This window comes from Saimiri boliviensis, chromosome 2 (assembly GCF_048565385.1).
Source record: "Saimiri boliviensis isolate mSaiBol1 chromosome 2, mSaiBol1.pri, whole genome shotgun sequence".
In the NCBI taxonomy this organism is placed as follows: domain Eukaryota; kingdom Metazoa; phylum Chordata; class Mammalia; order Primates; family Cebidae; genus Saimiri; species Saimiri boliviensis.
In genome coordinates, this window is record NC_133450.1 from 193140223 (window position 1) to 193161459 (window position 21237).

Sequence of the window (21237 nt, forward strand, 5' to 3'; positions counted from 1 at the left end):
CCCCGCCCGCCAGACCCAGAGGTGGTTTGCTGAAGGTTCCACAGCCGGCTTCCTCCTTTTAACTATCCGAGGTTCGGAAAGGAGACCTTGCAGTGCGGCTAAGGGCGTGGACTTCTCAAATTCGGTACCTCTTCCATAAGTCAGAAACACAAAGCGGCGGGCGGGAAGAAATTGGGCGCCACCAGTATCCCGAAAAGTGGGACCTCTGGGCCGGTGGAAGGTGTTCATACCATAGTGCGATTATCAAAAGCAAGAAATTAATGTTAGTTTAACACTGTTACCTGAACTCCTGACCTTCTTCTGATTTCTTTTATTCCCCCTGTATTAATTAATGTCTTTTTTCTATTCCAGGATCCACTCTTAAGACCCGACATTGCAGTTAGTTGTCTTGGGTCCTTGGGCTCCTCCAGTCTGTGACAGTTCTCAGTCTTTTCCTGTCTTTACAGTGATAGTCTTTTTCTGTCTTTATGCTCTTTCTGATCTTTACAGTTTTGAAGAGTGCTGGTCAGTTATTTTGTAGAGTGTCCCTCAAATGGGGTTTGTCCAATGTTCTCTCATGATTAGATTAAGGTTGTGCATTTTTGTTAAGAATAAAAGTGTATGTGCCCTTCTCAGTTCATCATATGAGCGTAGCTAATATATATGACTTATTGCTTGTGAGGTTGATCTTAATCACTTGCTAAGAGGTTTTCTGCTGGGATTCTTCAATGTAAAGGTCTTGTTTTCCTCCTTATAATTAAATGACATCTTGGGGGAAGCTTTTAAACTGTACACATATCCTATTACTTCTCAGACTTTCCCTTGCTAAATTTCGCATCCATTGGTGGATCTTGCCTTCAACAATTATTATGACTATGGTGTTGTAATGAGGATTTTCTACTTTACTCATTATTTATTCATTGAAATTAATCTGTAAGGATGACCTGCCCAGTTTTTCCCATTTGTTTATTTGTATTCTGTTATTTATTTGTATAGATGTGAACTCAAGATGTTTTTCTCTTGGTTGTTATCTTACATTGTGTTATTTTATGTGTGAAATTGTTCCAGCTTTGATCATTGGGAGTTTTTTTTTTTTTTCAGGTTGCTTTCTGTAGCTTTTCATCATATTTCCATTCTTTTTTTTCTTTTTTGGAACTTCCTAATTTTCTGGTATCATTTGTTGATGCCCCAGGCTCACCTTGTGTTTTCCCTGCCTCAGCCCTGGTATCAGCCACTTCTCCGAGGACCTGTAGTTTCTTTTTTTGGAGAATAGTATTTAAACAAAAAGATCTGTGCTCTAAGGATGCTCATTGCTACTGGTGTAACATTGCTTCCAGGGCCCCACAGAGGACATCAGTCTATGCATATGCACACCCATGCATACACAAAGATCTATATTTCTGTATTTATCTATTCATATATATAGATACAGCTATTTTTTTTTTTTTTTTTTTTTGAGACAGAGTCTTGCTTTGTTGCCCATACTGGAGTGCAGTGGTGCGATCTCAGCTCACTGCAACCTCTGCCTCTTTGATTCAAGCAATTTTCCTGCCTCAGCCTCCCTGAGTAGCTGGGACTACAGGTGCACGCCACTACATCTAGCTAATTCTTGTATTTTTAGTAGAGACAGGATTTCACCGTGTTGGCCAGGATGGTCTTAATCCCCTGACCTCATGATCTTCCAGCCTTGGCCTCCCAAAGTGCTGGGATTACAGCTGTGAGCCACTGCGCCTGGCCCCATGTATTTTTCAAAACAAGTTCATCCCAGTAGCTTTGCTTCTAGTCTAACACCACAGGGTTCATTCTAGTTTTGTCCCTTATTTTTAACTTCTTTATCTGACAGTGAGAAATCTGGCTCTTGCATTCTACAAATATATATATATATATATATATATATATATATATATATTTTTTTTTTTTTGAGATGGAGTTTCGCTCTTGTTACCCAGGCTGGAGTGCAATGGCGCGATCTCGGCTCAACGCAACCTCCACCTCCTGGGTTCAGGCAATTCTCCTGCCTCAGCCTCCTGAGTAGCTGGGATTACAGGCACGCACCACCATGCCCAACTAATTTTTTGTATTTTTAGTAGAGACGGGGTTTCACCTTGTTGACCAGGATGGTTTCGATCTCTCGACCTCATGATCCACCCGCCTCGGCCTCCCAAAGTGCTGGGATTACAGGCTTGAGCCACCGCGCCCGACCCAAAATATTTTTTTATTTCTTCAGTCCTTGTATGCACATAAAGTAATTTTGGGATTTCAGACCTGCATTCCTGTGAGAAACACATTTACTAAATAGAGTATAGTGTGGTTCTTTTTGTCTCTAGCCTTATAGTATTCAGTTAAAATATTGTTTTCTAAAGTGCCTTAGATTATTTTTCTTCCTCACTTCTTTCAGTGTGGTTATGCTATTTGTTTATAATACAGTTTATGTTTTTATAGTTTATATTCCATTTTGGAAGGAAAGAGTCCAAAGCCAGACTAATTGAAGCCCCATTGTCATGTGCTATGCATATTGTGCTGTTTGACTAGAGTGATAGAATTAGAAATGGTGAAGAAGGGACATGTGAAGAAATATTTTAGTTCAGGCAGCATCTATTGAACAACAGGTATGTTCAAAAAACATTTTGATAGAAATGATGTAGATATAAAGATATCTCTCTGCAGTATAGAAGAAAACAAAAGAGGCAGTGTGATAGATAGGGAAATGTTAATGTTCGACAAATAATTGATATATTCAAAATGTAATAGCCTTTTATGAGTCAATAAGAGAAAGACATCCCCTGTAGTAAAACAGATGTGATGACATGAGCAGGCAATTCATGAAAGAAGAAATGAAATGGTTACAAAAAAATAGTGAGAAAGAATGAATAAAATCTAGTACTTGATAGCAGAACAGGGTGACTATAATAATTCAGTAGGGTATTTAAAAATAACTAAAAGTATAATTAGATCGTAACACAAAGAATAAATGCTTGAGGTGATGGATACCTCATACTTTAATGTGATTATTACACATTGTATGCTTGTATCAAAATAACTCATATCCCATAAATATGTGTACCTACTATTAATATATACCCACAAAAATTAAAAATTAAAAAAAGAAATGCAAATGAGTGATAAAGCCACACCACTAGTAATTTAAGGAATCCAAATTAAACAATAATGAGACATTGTTTTTTCACCAATGACATGTCTAAGAATGATAATACTAAGTACATTGGTTGGAATATGGATAAATGAATATTGTGTTATGTTTCTGGTAGGAACATAATAGGCATAACTTTTTGTGGGATATGGCAATATGTATATAAAAAACCTTGAAAAATCTGTCTAGTAATTCTATATCCAGATATTTATTTTTTATTTTTATGTTACTTTTTTCAATTAATACACAAGAATTTTACATATTTATAGGATGCATGTGATACTTTGATACATGCATACAATGTGTAATGATCAAATCAGGTCATTTGGGATGTGTATCACCTCAAACATTCGTTATTTCTTTGTGTTAGGAGCACTTCACATCTTCTCTTGTAACTATTTTGAAATATGCAATAAATTGTTGTTAACTATAGTCACCCCACTGTGTTATCAAACATCAGAAATGTATTCCTTCTATTTAACTGTATGTTTGTGCCCATTAACCAACTTCTCTTCATCCCTCCTGCCCTTCCAATCATTCTACTCTCTACCTCCAGGAGATGAACATTTTTTTTTCCTTTTTTCTTTAGAAATGGGGGTCTCACTATGTTGCTCAGTCTGGCTTCTAACTCCTGGGCTCAAATGATCTTCCTACTAGCTAGGAGTACAGGCTAGGTGTTCCATCCATGTTGCCTGTAAATGGCAGGATTTCCTTCTTTTTTTTTTTTTTAATGGCTGAACAATATTTCATTGTGTATATATACCACATTTTCTATTTCCATACATTCATTGACAGACTCTTAGGTTGATTCCATGTCTTGGGTATTGTGAATAGTGCTGCAGTGAATAGGCCTACAGGTATTTCCTTAATATACTGATTTTCTTTCCTTTGGATAAATAGCTAGCAGTGGTATTGCTGGATCATACGGTAGTTCTATTTTTAATTTTTTGAGAAGCTTCTGTACAGTTTTTCTTTCTTTTTTTTTGAGACAGGATCTCACTGTGTTATCCAGGCTGTAGTATAGTAGTAAGAACACTGCTTCCTGCAGGCTCACATTTTGGGGCTCAAGGGATCTTCCCACCTCAGCCTAACAAGTAGCTGGAACTATAGGCACACATCACCAGACCCAGCTAGTTTTTAATTTTTTCAGAGAAGCAGGGTCTTGCTTATTATCCAAGCTACCCTCGAATTCCTGGCCTCAAGTGATCCACCTCCCTCAGCCTTCTAAAGTGCTGGAATTACAGCTGTGAGCCACTGTACCCAGCTCATACTGTTTTTCATAATGGGTGTACTAATTTACATTCCCATGAACAATGTATAAGAGCACTGTTTCTCACTGGGCGCCATGGCTCACGCCTGTAATCCCACCACTTTTAGAGGCCAAGTTGGGCAGATCACCTGAGGTCAGAAGTTCAAGACCAGCTTGGCCAACTTGGTGAAACTGTGTCTCTACTAAAAATACAAAAATTAGCTGAGCGTGGTGGCACACACCTGTAATCCCAGCTACTCGGGAGGCTGAAATAGGAGAATTGCTTGAACCCAGGAGGCAGAGGTTGCAGTGAGCCAAGATCATGCCACAGCACTCCATCCTGGGCAACAAGAGCAAAACGCCGTATCCAAAAAAAAAAAGAGTCCGTTTTTTCTACATCCTCACCCTCGCTAGCATTTGTTATTTTTTTATCCTTTTGGTGGTAGCCATTCTAACTGGGGTAAGATGTTATCTCATTGTGGTTTGATTTGCATTTCCTTGATGATTAATGATGTTGAGCATCAAAAAAAATACTTTTAGGTCATTCGTATGTCTTCATTTGAGAAATGTCTATTCAGCTTCTTTGCCAGTTTTTAAATGAAACCATTTGTTTCTTTGCTGTTGAATTGCTTCAGTTTCTTATACAATTCTAGGTATTAGTCCCTTGTTGGATGATTAGTTTGCAAATGTTTTTTCCCTTTTTACAGGTTGTGTCTTTGTTGATTATTTTAAGGAAATAATTATAGGTGACAGTATGGATTTATGTATAAGCAGGGTAATTATACTGTAGTTTGTAGTAGTGGACAATTGGAAACAACCTAAATAGCCAACAGTAGCCAATTTGTAAAATTATGAAGCATCTACATAATTAATAGAAAATTATTTACGTGGAAACATTTTTATTATACTTCATCGCACTATTCAAAATAAATGTTTTATTTTCTTTGTTGTTCATCCACCCATTTATTCTATCTGGCAACAGTTTATTCTGTTCATTGCTTCTTGCTATTTTGCTCCTTTGGGTTTATTTTCTTTATTGTTAAAATATTCCTTTTAGTAGTTCTGTTAATTAGGGGTTTGGTAATAAACTCTCTTAGTCTTTGTATGTCTGAAAATGATTATTTTGCTTTCATTCTTAATGATAATTTACCTAGCTATATACTAACTCTCTCAGCACTTTGAAGCTATTTCTGTCTTTTAATATCTTGCTGTTAAAAGCAAGATATTATTGCTTTATCTGTCTTTTATCTCTCATTTGTATTTTATGATTTTTTTCTTTAATGTTTTGTAATTTCCTTCCATGTATTTAGGCAATTTTTTTTTTAAATTTATGCTACTTGAGGCTGATGTGCTTTTTCAGTTTGAGGTTTTACATTTTTATTCTCAGTATATTCTCTTTGAATAATTCCTGTTTATCATTTTCTTTGTTCTTTCTTTCTGGGACTACTACTTGTTATTGAGCTTCTCATTTTATTCTTTATATCTTTTATCTTCTTTTTTATACTTTCCATATTTTTATTCCTCTGTGTTCTGAGTGATTTCTTCCAATCAGTAATTGTCTCTTAGCTATATAGTTTACTGTTTAACATATCTTTTGAGATTTTCATTTTTAGAAGTTTTACTTGGTTTATATTCAGATTGGCCTCTTATTGTTTCATAATATCTATTTTTAAAGATTCCGTTCTTTCCTCTATGTCTTTGGATATTTAAAAACATACTTACTTTAATTTCTTTTTAAAATTATTATCTTTAGTCCATTAGCTATGAATTCTCCTGTTTTGTTGGGTCTGTGGACGGTCTCTGTTGGTAATGAATTTCTCCATATGTCTCCAGTTCCCATTCACTGTTGCACGTGTTTTACGCTCTTTGTTTTTGTACCTGGAGATTTTCCTTTTTTACTCTTGAGCTTGTATCAAACATAAAAACCAGGTTACTAATAGATAGGCATTGGAGGCAGTCTTTATAACCAACATGTCAAGATTTTCAACTGTGAAAGAAAGGGGATAAATATTTAATGTTTTGGGGATGATAGATCTCTGAGAATCTCTTCAAACAATGGACTCTATTCTCTAAAATAAACTACATTAACTTTTTTCCCCCTTTTGGTAGAGATGGGATTTTGGCATGTGCCCAGGCTGGTCTTGAGCTGCTGGGCTCAAGCAGTCCTCCTGCCTTGGCCTCCCGAGTAGCTGGGATTACAGATGTGAGCCACTGTACCCAGCCCCTTCATTCACAATTTTTTATAAAGAGTCAGAGGCTCCACAAAGTCTGTAGGTGAATTCCTATCTCTATGGACCCTGGACTAAGATAGCATAACTCAGCAGTACTAACATACTCAAAATTTTTTAAAACATGGGAGAGGCTGTACCTAATCAAATGGCATGGTGTACAATGGTGGCTTTCAAGCTTGGTTAGGCTGTGAAGCCCATTATTTATATAAGCTCTGACAAGCTCCAATTCATAAAATAGTTGTAAGTAAAGTTTCTGCAGTTGAATTAGGGGGTGGGATCCTGAAACCTGCTCCCCTCCAGCCCCTACCTTTGTACTCTGGCCCCAAATGCATACCCTTGGACTTTCTGGAATGCTAGTAGAAGACTATGGGTGAAGTGGAAAAAAGTATTTCAGTGTAATTTCAGAAAACATGGGTTCTTATTCCAGCTCTGTCACTGGTTATTTGAATCAGTTGTAGGCAGTACTAATCACTTTATTGAAAATGGAAGAGGCAATTTAAATCAATGAGAAGAGTTGCATATCACGTTATATTTGAAGTTGTGTAATTACATAGTTACATTATGATGACATGAGACGTGAAGTTTAATGCAAGCATCATTGTTAAGCCATTTGGCACCTTTTTAAAAAAAGTTATTCAATGTCCAAGATAGATTAGAAAATTAAAACTTGGACAGTACTCCTATTTTTTTGTAAGTGTTTATATGCATGCATTACATACTTACATAGAAAATGTCCTGGAGAGACATATGCCAAAATGTAAAGACTTCATTTTGTACTCTTTGTAAAATGTGAGGAGATGACTGTTGATTTTATTTTATTTTTTATTTACTTATATTGTTCTGAACATTCTAAAATAAACATAATTTTTGTAAAGGGAAAAATATTTAAAAATTAGTGGTTTCGTAAAGAAAAAACAAGTCACTCAAGCTCAGCATTAAGTTGATACATATTTAGAATAGTAAAACTAATTGCTAGCTTTTAAAAATAACAGAAACTGATTTTAAAACATTCTTAAAGAAATATTTTTCTTTTAGGTTTTTCTGTATGAGTGGAGAAGACAGCTATTACCAGGGAAGTCATACAACATTTTTTTAGGATGTCTGAAGATGAAGAAAAAGTGAAATTACGCCGTCTAGAACCAGCTATTCAGAAATTCATTAAGATAGTAATCCCAACAGACCTGGAGAGGTTAAGAAAGCACCAGATAAATATTGAGAAGGTAAGCTATTGCATTTACTACTGCAAGAAATAGTTACATAGTCTGATTTATATTGGTTATTCATTTCAGCTAAATTTAGAGTATTAGATAAGAAGTTTTTTGGTTTTTTTGTTTTGTTTTGTTTTGTTTTTTGAGACAGAGTCTCACTCTGTCTCCAAGCACCAAGCTGGAGTGCAGTGGCGTGACCTCGGCTGACTGCAACCCCCATCTCCCGGGTTCAAGCAATTCTCCTGCCTCAGCCTCCTGAGTACCTGGGACTACAGGCGCACACCACCACGCCCAGCTAATTTTTTTGTATTTTTTATAGAGACGGGGTTTCACCATGTTGGCCAGGATGATTTCGATCTCTTGACCTCGTGATCCGCCTGCCTTGGCCTCCCAAAGTGCTGGGATTACAGGCATGAGCCTCAGTGCCCAGCCTAGATAAGAAGTTTTGCTGAGACACCTGGCTCCTACTGATTTAGTAACATTATGCATTTTTTAGCTGTTTTTTCTGTTCTACATATACACCTCACATATATTCCTTTGTTCTAGGAAGGGATATAGGAATAGATTCTATACTTTTTTGTTTGTTTGTTTAAGAGACAAGGTATTGCTCTCTTGCCCAGGCTGGAGTGCAGTGGCATGATCATAGCCCACTGCAGCCTCAAACTTCTGGGTTCAGGCTATCCACACACCACCATGCCTGGCTAACTTATTTTTATTTTTTGGAGAGACAGGTTCTGGCTTTGTTGCCCAGGCTGGTCTTGAACTCCTGGCCTCAAGCTGTCCTCCTGTTTTGGCCTCCCAAAGTGTTGGGATTACAGGTGTGAGCCATTGCCCCTGGCCAAGTCTATACCTTTTTAATTGTACATATTGAGGTTTTAGGTAGTTAGTAATGAAGATACAAACTGATTGACAATGCACTATAATGTAAAGGCAGAGAACTTTGGCTGATGTACCTGCCTTAATTTCTTTCACCCCGTCGCAAGTTTTTGAACTTTGAGTATGTGTCTTTCAGTAACTCGTATCCTCTTTAGGTGTACATATATTAAAGAAGTAAATCATTGTGAGATATGAGAGAATTCCCTTACTTCACTGCTTCCCTTTGAGGAAAGCTCACAATTGAGAAATACTGCTTAGGTCAGCTGAGGTAGAGGGAAGATGAATTCGTCTCAGAGACTGTAGTGGAGGTTGCACAGAACCTGCCCTGGTCGGTAAAGTGGTTGTGGCATTTTTTGAAATAGCAAGTTTACTGAGTACTGAGAATTAATTGGCAGATTACGTTGTCTTATTTGTTACGGGACAGGTCAGTGATGTTTTTGCTTGAAAAAGACCTTTCCGAGAATAAGTCTTAAGCTGCAGAACCTCCATTTATTTATTTTTTCTTTTGAAGGTTGGGAGCAGAGGATATGGTCATTAAGCCTTTCAATATAAATATTATTCATTACTCAACTCAGTAGCTTATAGAAGTCAGAAGAGTGTACCTTTTTTTTCCATAGATACCATCTGTCTTCCTAGAATTAAAGTCCTTTTAAAAGTGGAGAAAATCAGTTCTGAGAATATTAAAATGAAAATTTTAATCCAAATATGTAAGTCTTTCTAGAATTCAGAATTAGTATTTTGTCATCACTGGATTTCTTTCTTCATTACTTATAAGCAATAAGTAATTCTGTGACTTCTAAGGATGGATAAGGAGTTATTTAATAAATGGTTTCTTTTAAACATGAACAGAAGCAAATTAAGGCCATTTCTTACCTTTATTGTCCTACTTTTCCTTTGAGATTTTGCATATCTGTCTTGGATTTTCCTTTTCTTATGTTTATTATATGAAAAAGTGCCCACTGTCAGTACCCACAGATCCTTGCTACATGTACCACCCAATCAGTCATCAATGGAAAAGCCAGGTGGGTGGGGATACAATGGTTATATTACTGATTTGATTAGTTGTGCCATATGTCATAAGAAAATTATTTCAGAATTATTTCCATCCACCTCTGCCAGGCATTTTTTCTTTAACATTTTATGAAATTGTTACTTACTGTGGAATTTTTAGGCAGTATCAGAATAATTATAATTTAGGTGATATCATCTGAAACCAAACAGTTAAATTTATACTGACCTATGTTTTATTCCATATCCTTGATCATTTCACTGTCTCTAGGATGTCTAGTTTAATTATGAAAGTGACTTTTTATCTATACAGAATTGAAGAGCTTATTTTAATAGATACGTTACAGCAATGTAAAAACATTTAAAAGCTGCAGGGCTCACTCTGGACAAAAGAGTTAAGAACTAAGTTTGGACTCCAGGTGTCTGACAGTGCCTCACTTTCAAAAAGGCATGTTATTCTTGTGGAAAAGGTGTAGAAAGATAAAATATTTATTATGCTGGACATCAGTCATCCAATATGAATTTAAAAGAAGAAAGTCAGACTGAAGGGAAATTGAAGGTACGCCTTAGTGGAGTGATTCTGCAACATCTGAAAACAATGAGAGTAGTGTGCTGTGGACACCTGGAGCTGTATTCCATAGGTCCTTCATTTTATTACACATGATAAACTTGATTAGAATGTAATCCTGAAATTTGAAGTGTTAGTATTCAGCTTTCTTGGCTAATGTGAGATAGACTTAAGGACTGTTAATAGGAATGACAAGATAGTAAGCCTGGAACATAATTTTCTTTGTTTTTTATTGTAGGGATTTGGAGGAAAACTTACTGTGTAGCACATACTGTATTAGTTATATGGATAAGGTTCAAGAGGCAGAAAACTCAAAAATCATATATTAAATAAGACAGAGGTTTTTTTGTTTTTGTTTTGCTTTTATTTTTAATCTCATAGCTGCTCAGCCATCATCAAAGACCCAGGCTCTTTTTATCTTGCTCTCCCATCCTCAACTTGGTTCTACCTTGTGTTTACTATGGCTACTCCAGCACCAGCCATTACATCCACATACCAGCTGGATGGAATAACCAGAATCGTACCTTTTCTAGGTTATTTTTTATCTCAGTGCATTTGTTGTGTTTCTCTCTCTTTATTTTAAATGGAGACACAGTCTCACTCTGTTGCCCAGGCTGGAGTGCAGCGGTGCAATCATAGCTCACAGTAATGTTATACTCCTAAGCTGAAGCAATCATCCCGTCTCAGCTTCCTGAATAGCTAAGACTTCAGATGTGTTCTACCGTGTCCAGCTAATTTTTAAATATTTTTGTAGAGATGGGGTTTCATTATGCTGCCCAGGCCCATCTCATCTCAAAGCCCTGGCCTCAAGTGATTCTCCTGCATTGGCCTCTCAAAGTGCTAGGATTATAGACATGAACAACCATGCCTGGCCTCTCTTTTTAAAGAGGATTCGATTTTCATTTCATGGATGCAGTATCATAACATCTTTCTATGTTTTTTTTTTTTTTTTAAGTTTTCTTCTGCCTCTTTGTCCTGTTTTTCCCAAGTCCCTTTCTTTCTTCTCTCTCACTTTCTTCTGTTTCAGCATATAGTATTACAGGCTTTTCTTGACTGACTGATTGGAAGGTATGTGTGTAAATGTGTTTGTGTGTGTGTATGTGGGTAGCAGGTTAGATCAGGGGCTTTGCTCTCTGGAGGAGTAATAAGTGAAAATCTATTTTAATGGGAGAACCACTAGATATCAGTAACTCTAGGTCTCGTTAGCTGTTCAGTTTTAAGAAAGAGTGATCCTCCATCTCCTACCTGTTGGGGTATGTTTATTTTTTCAGAGGTGATAGTTGTGGCAGGGGTTGGGGTGGGGAGATTGGAGGGGTGGATATATTATGAATTTTGTGACCAGCCTGTTAAGCCAGGGAAAGGAAAGTAGGGGAGAAGGCGAGCACCATTCAGATATGCATTGTCCAGGCTTAATCTTCCTAGTTGTGGTATGGTAACTGATTCCTGCCCTTCGCTGTGCTTGATGTCTAGGATCCTTAGCTTCTCTAGCCTCTCTAGAGGGTGTCTTCTATAACATTGTCTTGTGCAGTGATGGAACAGGGTAGTTGCTTGGGAAAGTATAGAGGAGATCTGGTGGACTACCTGTTCATTACATAAATTTTCAACCAATCCTTCTGTTTTTTGCCCCACCATACACTTCCATCTGGTTACTTGGTAGCTGGTACCTTCAGTTGCTTAGTCCTTCTGAGTAGTGTTCTGTCTGTGGCTTGTTTCTCATTACCACTCTCCCCCGCCATACACCCCTTCTGTAGGCTTACATTTTAGCTTTTTTTGGTTTGCTGAGTCAGTTACAACATATCCGTATTCTTTCCAGCTTCTAAAATGTTGGGTTTTTTTTGTTGTTGTTAGTTGATGTCTTCTATTCTGTTCTCATTATTCTTGTGAATTTATACTTTCTAAAGTTCTTTGTTGTCATTTAGTGGGGTTTTGGAAAAGAGCAGAGATGAATATTTGTGTTCAATCTGCCAGGTTTAATGAGAAGGGAGATAATTTATCATAGGAAATAAATGTTAGCTTTTTATAAGTATTTATTGATGTTTGCTATTTCTTAGATTGCTAGCATTGAAGAATATGTAAAAGGTAGATTTTTAATTTTCAGTAAGTTTGCAGTCTAGTTAAGGAATTAAGATAGGAAATAGTCAAAGAATGATAAGAGGCAGCATGTAATTAGGTATGAAAATGGATGGTATGATCTATTCAACCAACATGAAATATGAACTATGTAGTATAAAATCAGACATCATCACTCTTATTTATTGTTAATCTGTGATTATAATGCAAGTATTTTCCATTTCTCTTTTTAGTGTGTGAATATCTGCTTTGATCTTTTAATCACCTTTCCCAGCCTCATTCCTTTTTTCTGACAGAACCCCATTCAGTTTCCTTCCTTTGTGTTTCAAGATAGGCAAGCCTCAGCACAGGTGGTGAATGATAATGGTCTGATGAACGTGGTAATTCCTATCTTTTCAATGTTTGGTTACCAGTGAACAATAGACGTATCCTGTAGTTCTGGCCAGTTATACCTGAGGGAAAACCTGTTTGGGATATGGAAACTGGAAAGAGTTTCCTACTCTTATGAAGATATACAGATATACATGGAAGGAAACAGTCCCCTTCTTCTTGGTCTTGTGTGTCTTCCTGTTGTATCTGGAACTGTAACCAATCCTCATGCAGCTATTAGGGGACAAATCTGAGGACAAAAGCTCCTTATTGAAAGTAAAGCAGCAACATAGAACTTGGACACTTGACCTTGTAAGCTTCTGAATTAAACTAACGTAGAATTATCCTTCTTCTAGATTGCTTTGTATGTGAGATGATAAATAACTTATTATAAAAGCCATTTTTAATGTTGGGTTTCCTGTTGTTTGCAACCCAAAGCATAGTAATTGGCTAAAATTATGGCACTGCTTTAACCTACCTCTCTAGTGTCACCATGCGAAGAGACAATACCAAAATGATACTTTGTAAATAAAAGTAGTGCTGTTTAGCAATGCTTGTCAGGGGTCTCAACTAAATTTGTTAGGAGTTACTTGTAATTTTTTTCACACATATCATTAAATCATTTTAATTTTTTTCTCCTCTTCAAACATTTGGATTGAAAACTTTTAATAGTGTATCCCAATTTAGTTACAAAATCATGTAGGAAACATGCGTTATTCCTTATTTCTCTTGTAATTTGTTGTGATAAGAAATAAGGTCATCTAGTTCATCCTCCCCTTGAAATAGTAATCTCTTCTAGTTTTCTTGACAAGTGAGAAAATAACAACAGTGAAGGTAGTCGTTATTTTCATTTGCTGAGTGTTATGTTAGGCGTTTTTATATATCATCACATTTAATCCTTATAGCATTGTTATAGGTTAGTTATTGTTGCCTTCGCTTTTTAGGTGGAGAAAGATTTAATTACTTGCTTGAGATCCCTATGTTAGTAAATGTGTTAAACTTCTAATGTGCTTGAAATGTAGTGTGCTTCTGAAAAAAAGTGGGTTGAATGAATGAATATACATGTGCATGTATAGAACCTAAGATTACATCAATCATTTTAGAAGCCATTCTATACTGCCAGCTTTTTAAATTGACTTTGTAATCAACTAAATAAATTCCACAAGACTTTTTTAAAAATTATGAACTAGAGCTGTTGAACCAGATCATACCTATTTCTTATACTGGTGCAATTGCTCTTTTTAATTTATACGCTGGACTTTACAGTTATCATTGTTATATTTGTTATTATGTAGAATTGTGATCTTTCATCTATGTTAATCTTTCTAATTTTTGTTATGTGTAATTTTGATAATTATGCATTCTTTATTTTGAAGTCATTGATGAAAATGTTGGACAGGAAAGGGCCAGAGCATGCTGGTATACTGTCACCATTTCTACATGTTCTTCCAAACCATCTCTCTAATTATCTAGTATAGAATTTTCTCCAAGACTCTCATTAAGATTTACAGCCTGCAGTGTTTTAAATATACTTCTTTTGTGAAAATTGGGTCAATATTTGCAAGTCTCTAGGAACATTACCAATTCTTCACAGTTCTTCACAGACAAGCAGAAATATTTCTGTGATCACATTTGCAAGGTCTTTTGGTTCTCTCGAATGTAATTTCCCTGGGCCTGTTGACTTCGACTCATTTGAAGTATCTAGATTTGTTCTTAATCTTCCTTTGTTTTTATTTTCCTCTTAATCATTTTATTTTAGATTTTTATATTTGGAAGATCATTTTCCTCAATAAAGAAGGAAGGTGGGAAAAATTTGGAGTCAAATAATTTTGCTTTCTCTCTTGCATCCATTGACAATAGGCACCCTATCATTTGTCACCTTTTAACACTGTTTATTGCATAGCTCATTTTCTCCCTATTCCACATGTCCTGAAGATACCATTCCCAGTCAGATATAAACATACCACCCTTACTGGGCCACAGACCTTCAGGTTTATAGATTTAACATTCACATGTTTTTTGTTTTTGTTTTTGCCTTTCAGGTTATTTATCTCCTGATCATCAAAGATTTTAATTTTTTATTTACCCAAAGGGGTCAGGAGTCAATGTGTGTATTGGAAGATGTGACTGTATCTGGTGAGGGTGGAAGGGTACAAAATATTGTGCCAATGAGGGATATTTACTGCCTTCCTGACTGTAGACTGAAGGAGGCAAGGACTTTGACATTTTCTCCAATGCCTATCTTTATTTCTAATGCCTGTCACATGATACGTGCTCAATAGATATTGATTGAACTAATTAAAATTGTCCTTCTCTACTGTCAAACTATAACAACCAAAAAGGGCATATTCTTGATGGACGAGAACATCAAGGAGACAAGAAGGGAGTTGAAGATATGTCTCTCAAGTTATCCTCTCTCCCTTCTTCCCTTCCTTCCTTTTTTAACCTTATTACACTGGCTGGGGCCTCCAGTAAGAAGTTGAGTGAGAGTGGTGAGATCAGACAACCTTACCTTCTTCCCAGTATTAGACAATGGTCTTTGACCGCTAAGTATGATGTTAAGTGTAGGGTTTTTGTAGATGCTTGCTATCAGATTGAGGAAGTTAACTTCCATTTTTTAGTTTGTTGAGAGTTTTTATAATGAATAAATATTCAATTTTGTCAAATGATTGTCTTAAGTCTTGCTATTTTTGTCTCTTTTTCCGTCTGTTCTTTGTTCCCTTTTCCTTCTTGCTTTTGGATTAATTTTTTTTTTTTTTTGAGATGGAGTTTCACTCCTTACCCAGGCTAGAGTGCAATGGCGCGATCTCGGCTCACCGCAACCTCTGCCTCCTGGGTTCGGGCAATTCTCCTGCCTCAGCCTCCTGAGTAGCTGGGATTACAGGCACGTGCCACCATGCCCAGCTAATTTTTTTGTATTTTTAGTAGAGACGGGGTTTCACCATGTTGACCAGGATGGTCTCGATCTCTTGACCTTGTGATCCACCCGCCTCAGCCTCCCAAAGTGCTGGGATTACAGGCTTGAGCCACCGCGCCCGGCTGGATTAATATTTTTTATGATTCAATTTTTTTCTTTGGCTGGCTTATTATACCTCTTGGTTTTTAACTTTTATTTTTCAGTGGTTGCTTTATGGTTTAGAGTATACATCTTTAACATCAAAGTCTACCTTCAAGTAATGTTTCACTTCACATATGTTATAATAACTTTTTGATAATATACTTCCAGTTCCTCTCTTAGGGTCTTTGCACTATGGTTGTTACACATTTTACTTCTGCATATATTGTCAACCCCATTTGTTGTTGTTATTTTTGCTTTACATTGTGTTATCTTTCAAAGAGATTGTAAAAATAAGGAAAAATATTTATATTTACATATATATCTGTATGTGCCATTTTCAGTGCTCTTTATTTTTTTGTGTAGAACCAAGTTTCTGTCAGGTATCCCTTTTCCATCAACTTGAACTTTTTAAAACATTTCTTGTAGCACACCTTTCTGCTGGTGATAAATTCTATCAGCTTTTTAATGTTTAAAAAATGTATTTTGTCTTTATTTTAAAAAAACTTTCTCTGGTTATAGAATTCTAGGTTGTGTTTTCTATTGTTTTCAAATGCTTTCAAGATGTCCTACTGTCTTCTGGCTTACATTGTTTCTCACAAGAAGTCTTCTGTCATTCTTATCTTTGTTTCTTGGTATTTCATGTGTCTTTTTTCTCTCTGCTTTTAAGATTTATTTCTTTATTTATTTTAAGTTATTTTACTATAATGTGCATTAGTATAGTTTTCTTCATTTTTCTTTGATCTATGGTTTTATTATTTTTCTCAAATTTGGAAAAACTTTGGCCATTACATTTTCAAATTATTTTTCTCTCATGGAGTCCAGTTACATGTATTTTATGTTGTTTTCATTTGGCCCATGATTCACTGATCTTTGCTTATTTATTTTCAACTTACTTTTCTCTGTGTGTTTCATTTTGGATAGTTTCTATTGCTGTGTCCTTAGGTTTACTGATCTTTTCTTCTGCATTGTCTTATCTGCTATTGCATTTTTAAATTTCAGGTACTTTAAAAAAAAACTCTATTAATTTAATTTTTTTTTTTTTTTTTTTTTTGAGATGGAGTTTTGCTCTTGTTACCCAGGCTGGAGTGCAATGGCGCGATCTCGGCTCACTGCAACCTCCGCCTCCTGGCTTCAGGCAATTCTCCTGCCTCAGCCTCCTGAGTAGCTCGGATTACAGGCATGTGCCACCATGCCCAGCTACTTTTTTTTGTATTTTTAGTAGAGATGGGGTTTCACCATATTGACCAGGATGGTCTCGATCTCTTGACCTCATGATCCACCCTCCTCGGCCTCCCAAAGTGCTGGGATTACAGGCTTGAGCCACCACGCCCGGCAATTTAATATTTTAAAGTATCTTTTATGTCTGTTCTAATGTGCTTATATTTTATTCTACCTTCTTGAATACATGGAACACATCATAATAACTGTTTTTAATATACTTGTTTATTGATTCCATCATCTCTGTTATATCAGGGTCTGTTTCTATTCATTGGTTTTTCTTATTGCAGATCATATTATTCTGCTTTTTTGCATGCATGGCAATTATTTTTTATTGCCATTATCTTTAAAGAATTTTTGTTTTGTTTTGTTTTGTTTTGTTTGTTTTTTGAGATGGAGTCTCACTGTCACCCAGGCTGGAGTGTAGTGGCATGATCTTGGCTCACTGAAGCCTCTGCCTCTCTGGTTTAAATGATTCTCCTGCCTCAGCCTCCCAAGTAGCTGGGACTGCAGCTGTGTGCCACCACACCCAGCTTATTTTTGTAATTTTTAAAATGGAGACAGGGTTTCACCATATTGGCCAGGCTGGTCTTGAATTCCTGACCTTGTGATTTGCCCACCTCGGCCTTCCAAAGTGCTGTGATTACAGGTGTGAACCACCATGTAATGATGCCTTTTGCATCATTCTTTACCAAATTTTAAGAATGTGCAGAACAAAGAATATAAAAATGCCCTAGAAATTTTTTTAGTGTTCTACTCTTATAATCTATGTTTTCCATGCATATGGGGCATTTTCATATTTCTGTCCTTTCTAATTATTTCTAGGTTGATTTTTTTGGGGGGATGTGTAAAGTATCAAAAACATGTTTAATGTATTCACATCTGCTAATATTTTAATTATTTGATTTTTAAATTTCAACTAAAAATAATATAGTTGGTGTTGATGTTTATATTCCATGTAAATATTTTGCTGTAATGTTATCACATATTCTTATGGTTTTTATCAAGTAAAAAAATTCCCATCATTATGTTCATAAATTTTTTTGTATGATACTCTGAAAGCTAAAAATTGCCTTGGTAAAAATTAACATATATATTAAAAGTTCAGTCTCATTTTTATTTACTCAGTAGTCTATAGTTTCAGTGTTACTTTTTGAAAATTCAGATTTTAGTTTTCAATACTTAACACTATCATTGACAGACATATACAATTCTTCATATACAGTAAGAATATCTTACAAACACTTTTTATTTTTTATATTCTTTTACATTCTCATTCTTTATATTTTCCACCTCTAGGGAGTTTGCAACATAGAAAAAATACATACTCTTTTTTAGTAAAATAAAATAGCCTGATCTAGTGGGGGTTCTTTGGTTTATTTTTCAATTTCTATAATTTTGTGTGCAATGTTCTTAATAATTTCCTATTTGTATGTGTTTGGAAAGTTAATTACCACTACTACATCACTATCTTCGCTAGCTGGTATGTTTAAGTTTGAGTGAGTGGGGGTTTTTGTGGTAATGGGAAATAACCCTGTAGTGATGAAAAATTTAATACCTCCCTCCTCTCTTTTATAGTATCAAAGGTGCAGAATCTGGGATAAGTTGCATGAAGAGCATATCAATGCAGGACGTACAGTTCAGGTAAGGCTGTTATATTTTTTCTTCTAAATCAGTATGGAAAAAGACAGTCTTTAGACAATTTTGCTAAAATATTTCCTTTGCAGCTGAATCCTTTTATACACATTTGTCACTATTTCCTTGAGGATACATTTTTAGCAGAACTTGCTGAATCACATGTTATACATATTTTTAAGATTTTGTTTTATTACCAAATTTTCCTCCAGAAATGACACGTTGACATCTATACTCTCACAAGCAATGCATTTTCTAAAAACCTTTTTAATGCATTGCTTGTGAGCATGTATAAGTCATTGGTATTACCCATTTCTTAAATTTTTGCTAATTGATAGGTTAAAATAAAGCCACTTTGTTGTTTTAATCTGGATTTGTAAATGCTTTGAAGGATGAACTTTTTTTCACATGTCCTGACAGTAATTTTTTTGTTGTTAATTGCCTGTTAATATATTTGTACATATTATATTATGTTGATGTCTTTTGTGAGAGCTCCTTGTAAGTTGAAAGATATTGATCTTCTGTCTATAATTAGCATTGCAGATATTTTTTACTAGTCATTTGCTAGGCTGGAATGCAGTGGGGCTGTCTTGGCTCACTGTAACCTCTGCCTCCTGGGTTCCAGCAAATCTCCTGCCTCAGCCTCCTGAGTAGCTGGGATTACAGGCGCATGCCACCATGCCCAGCTAATTTTTGTATTTTTGGTAGAGACAGGGTTTCACCATGTTGGTCAGGATGGTCTCCAATTCCTGACCTGGTGATCCACCCACCTCAGCCTCTCAAAGTGCTGGGATTACAGATATGAGCTACTGTGCCTCGTTATTTGCTTTTTAAGAATAAATTTTAATTATTTTAACATAATTTTTAAAAATAATATGTTTACATTGTTTTAAAAGCCAAATACAAATACAAGTCTTATAATATCTCATATCATCCACTTGCAAGTCCTCCTACTTGGAACAAACCACTGTTAATCCTTTTGACCATTCTCCCTGCAATTTACCTCTTTATTACTAAATCACATGTGTAGACTGATATTTCTTGATTAATCAGGTTTAGTTTTTTTTTTGTTTTTTTTGTTTTTTTTTTTTTTGAGACAGAGTCTTGCTCTGTCACCAGGCTGGAATGCAGTGGCGCGATCTCGGCTCACTGCAACTTCTGCCTCCTGGGTTCAAGCAATTCTCCTGCCTCAGCAGTCCTGTGTAGCTGGGACTACAGGCATGTTCCACCACGCCCAGCTAATTTTTGTATTTTTTCGTAGAGACAGGGTTTCACCATGTTGGCCAGCATGGTCTTGATCTCTTGGCCTCGTGATCCACCCGCCTCGGCCTCCCAAAGTGCTGGGATTACAGGCATGAGTCACCGCGCCCAGTCTTCTATTTCTTTTCTTTTTTTAGGGGGATGGGGGGTTGGAGTTTCGTTCTTGTTGCCCAGACTGGAGTGCAGTGGCGCTATGTCGGCTCACAGCAACCTCCGCTTCCCAGGTTCAAGGGATTCTCCTGCCTCAGCCTCCCGAGTAGCTGGGATTATAGGCATGTGCCACCACACCCGGCTAATTTTGTATTTTCAGTAGAGATGGGGTTTCTCCATGTTGGTCTGGCTGGTCTCAAACTCCCAACCTCAGGTGATCTGCCCCTGTCGGTCTCCCAAAGTGCTGGGATTACAGGCATGAGCCACCGCACCCGGCCTATTTATTTATTTATTTATTTATTTAATTTCTTATGGTAGGTGGAACTCTAGCTTCCCAGCTTGCTCTCCTACTCCACTTTCCCTATATAATTACATATATTACAATTTATGGTTAAATTAATGTAATATAAACTCATTGATTATGCAGATATTTTCTGCTAAGTCAAACAGTGAAATATAGTACTGCCTTTTACTTTTTAAAAAGTTAGTAATTGACCCATTTTTTAGTAGCCTCGTTTTCTCTGTATCTGTGGTTAATTTTCTCTAAATGCTTCACATCTCTGTCACATGCTATCAATAATATTTCTTATATGCTCAAATGTATCAGTTCGATTCTTTATTTTAAAGATTTTCATCTGAACTCTTCTTTCCCTAGTTCTTATGTGGACTTTCTAGGCTTGTTGTGCAGCTCCTGTTCTGGGACTTTCCTTTCCCACCTTTCTGTGTTAAGTCTCTATTTTCCTAGGCAGTGTGTCTTCCTCATTTTTGGTTTATTCTGTTTTTTTATTGGAGTAATCTTGCAGTTGCCTTCTAATTAAGGGTATCTTGGAGATAAATAGAAGTAATTGTATTTCTTAAAAATGCCTTAATTCTCCTCTGACATGTGATTGCTAATTTCACTAGGTATAGAATTCTAGTTGGAATTCTCTTTCAGTATTGAAGCCTTTCTATCTCTTTTGTGTTATACTTAAAAACAGCTAGTATCATATGATTTTCCAGTTTTTTGCACAGGACCTGCTTTTGTTTTGTTTTGTTTTTTCCCTGTTTAGGAGGTTTTGAAATTAGTTCATGTCTGGTATTCTGAAATTTGATGGTGATGTCACTGTGTTGGACTGTTTCTTTCTACAAACTCATGTTCTTTAGTTCTGGGTAATTTTTTTAGATTTTTGTTTGGTCATTTATTCTTCTGTGTTTAATCTCTTTGCTG

At 36.1% G+C, this 21237-nt stretch overlaps 1 protein-coding gene across 1 annotated transcript in view; it reads left to right on the forward strand.

Annotated features, from left to right (window-relative positions):
- The window catches only part of STX17 (syntaxin 17), a 68580-nt gene that overhangs the window by 515 nt on the left and 46828 nt on the right, over positions 1-21237 (forward strand). Inside the window, exons 2-3 of the mRNA XM_003940083.4 lie at positions 7646-7830; positions 18564-18629. Coding sequence (XP_003940132.1) covers positions 7708-7830; positions 18564-18629 — 189 coding nt within the window. The 5' untranslated portion in view covers positions 7646-7707. The remainder of the gene's footprint in view (positions 1-7645; positions 7831-18563; positions 18630-21237) is intronic.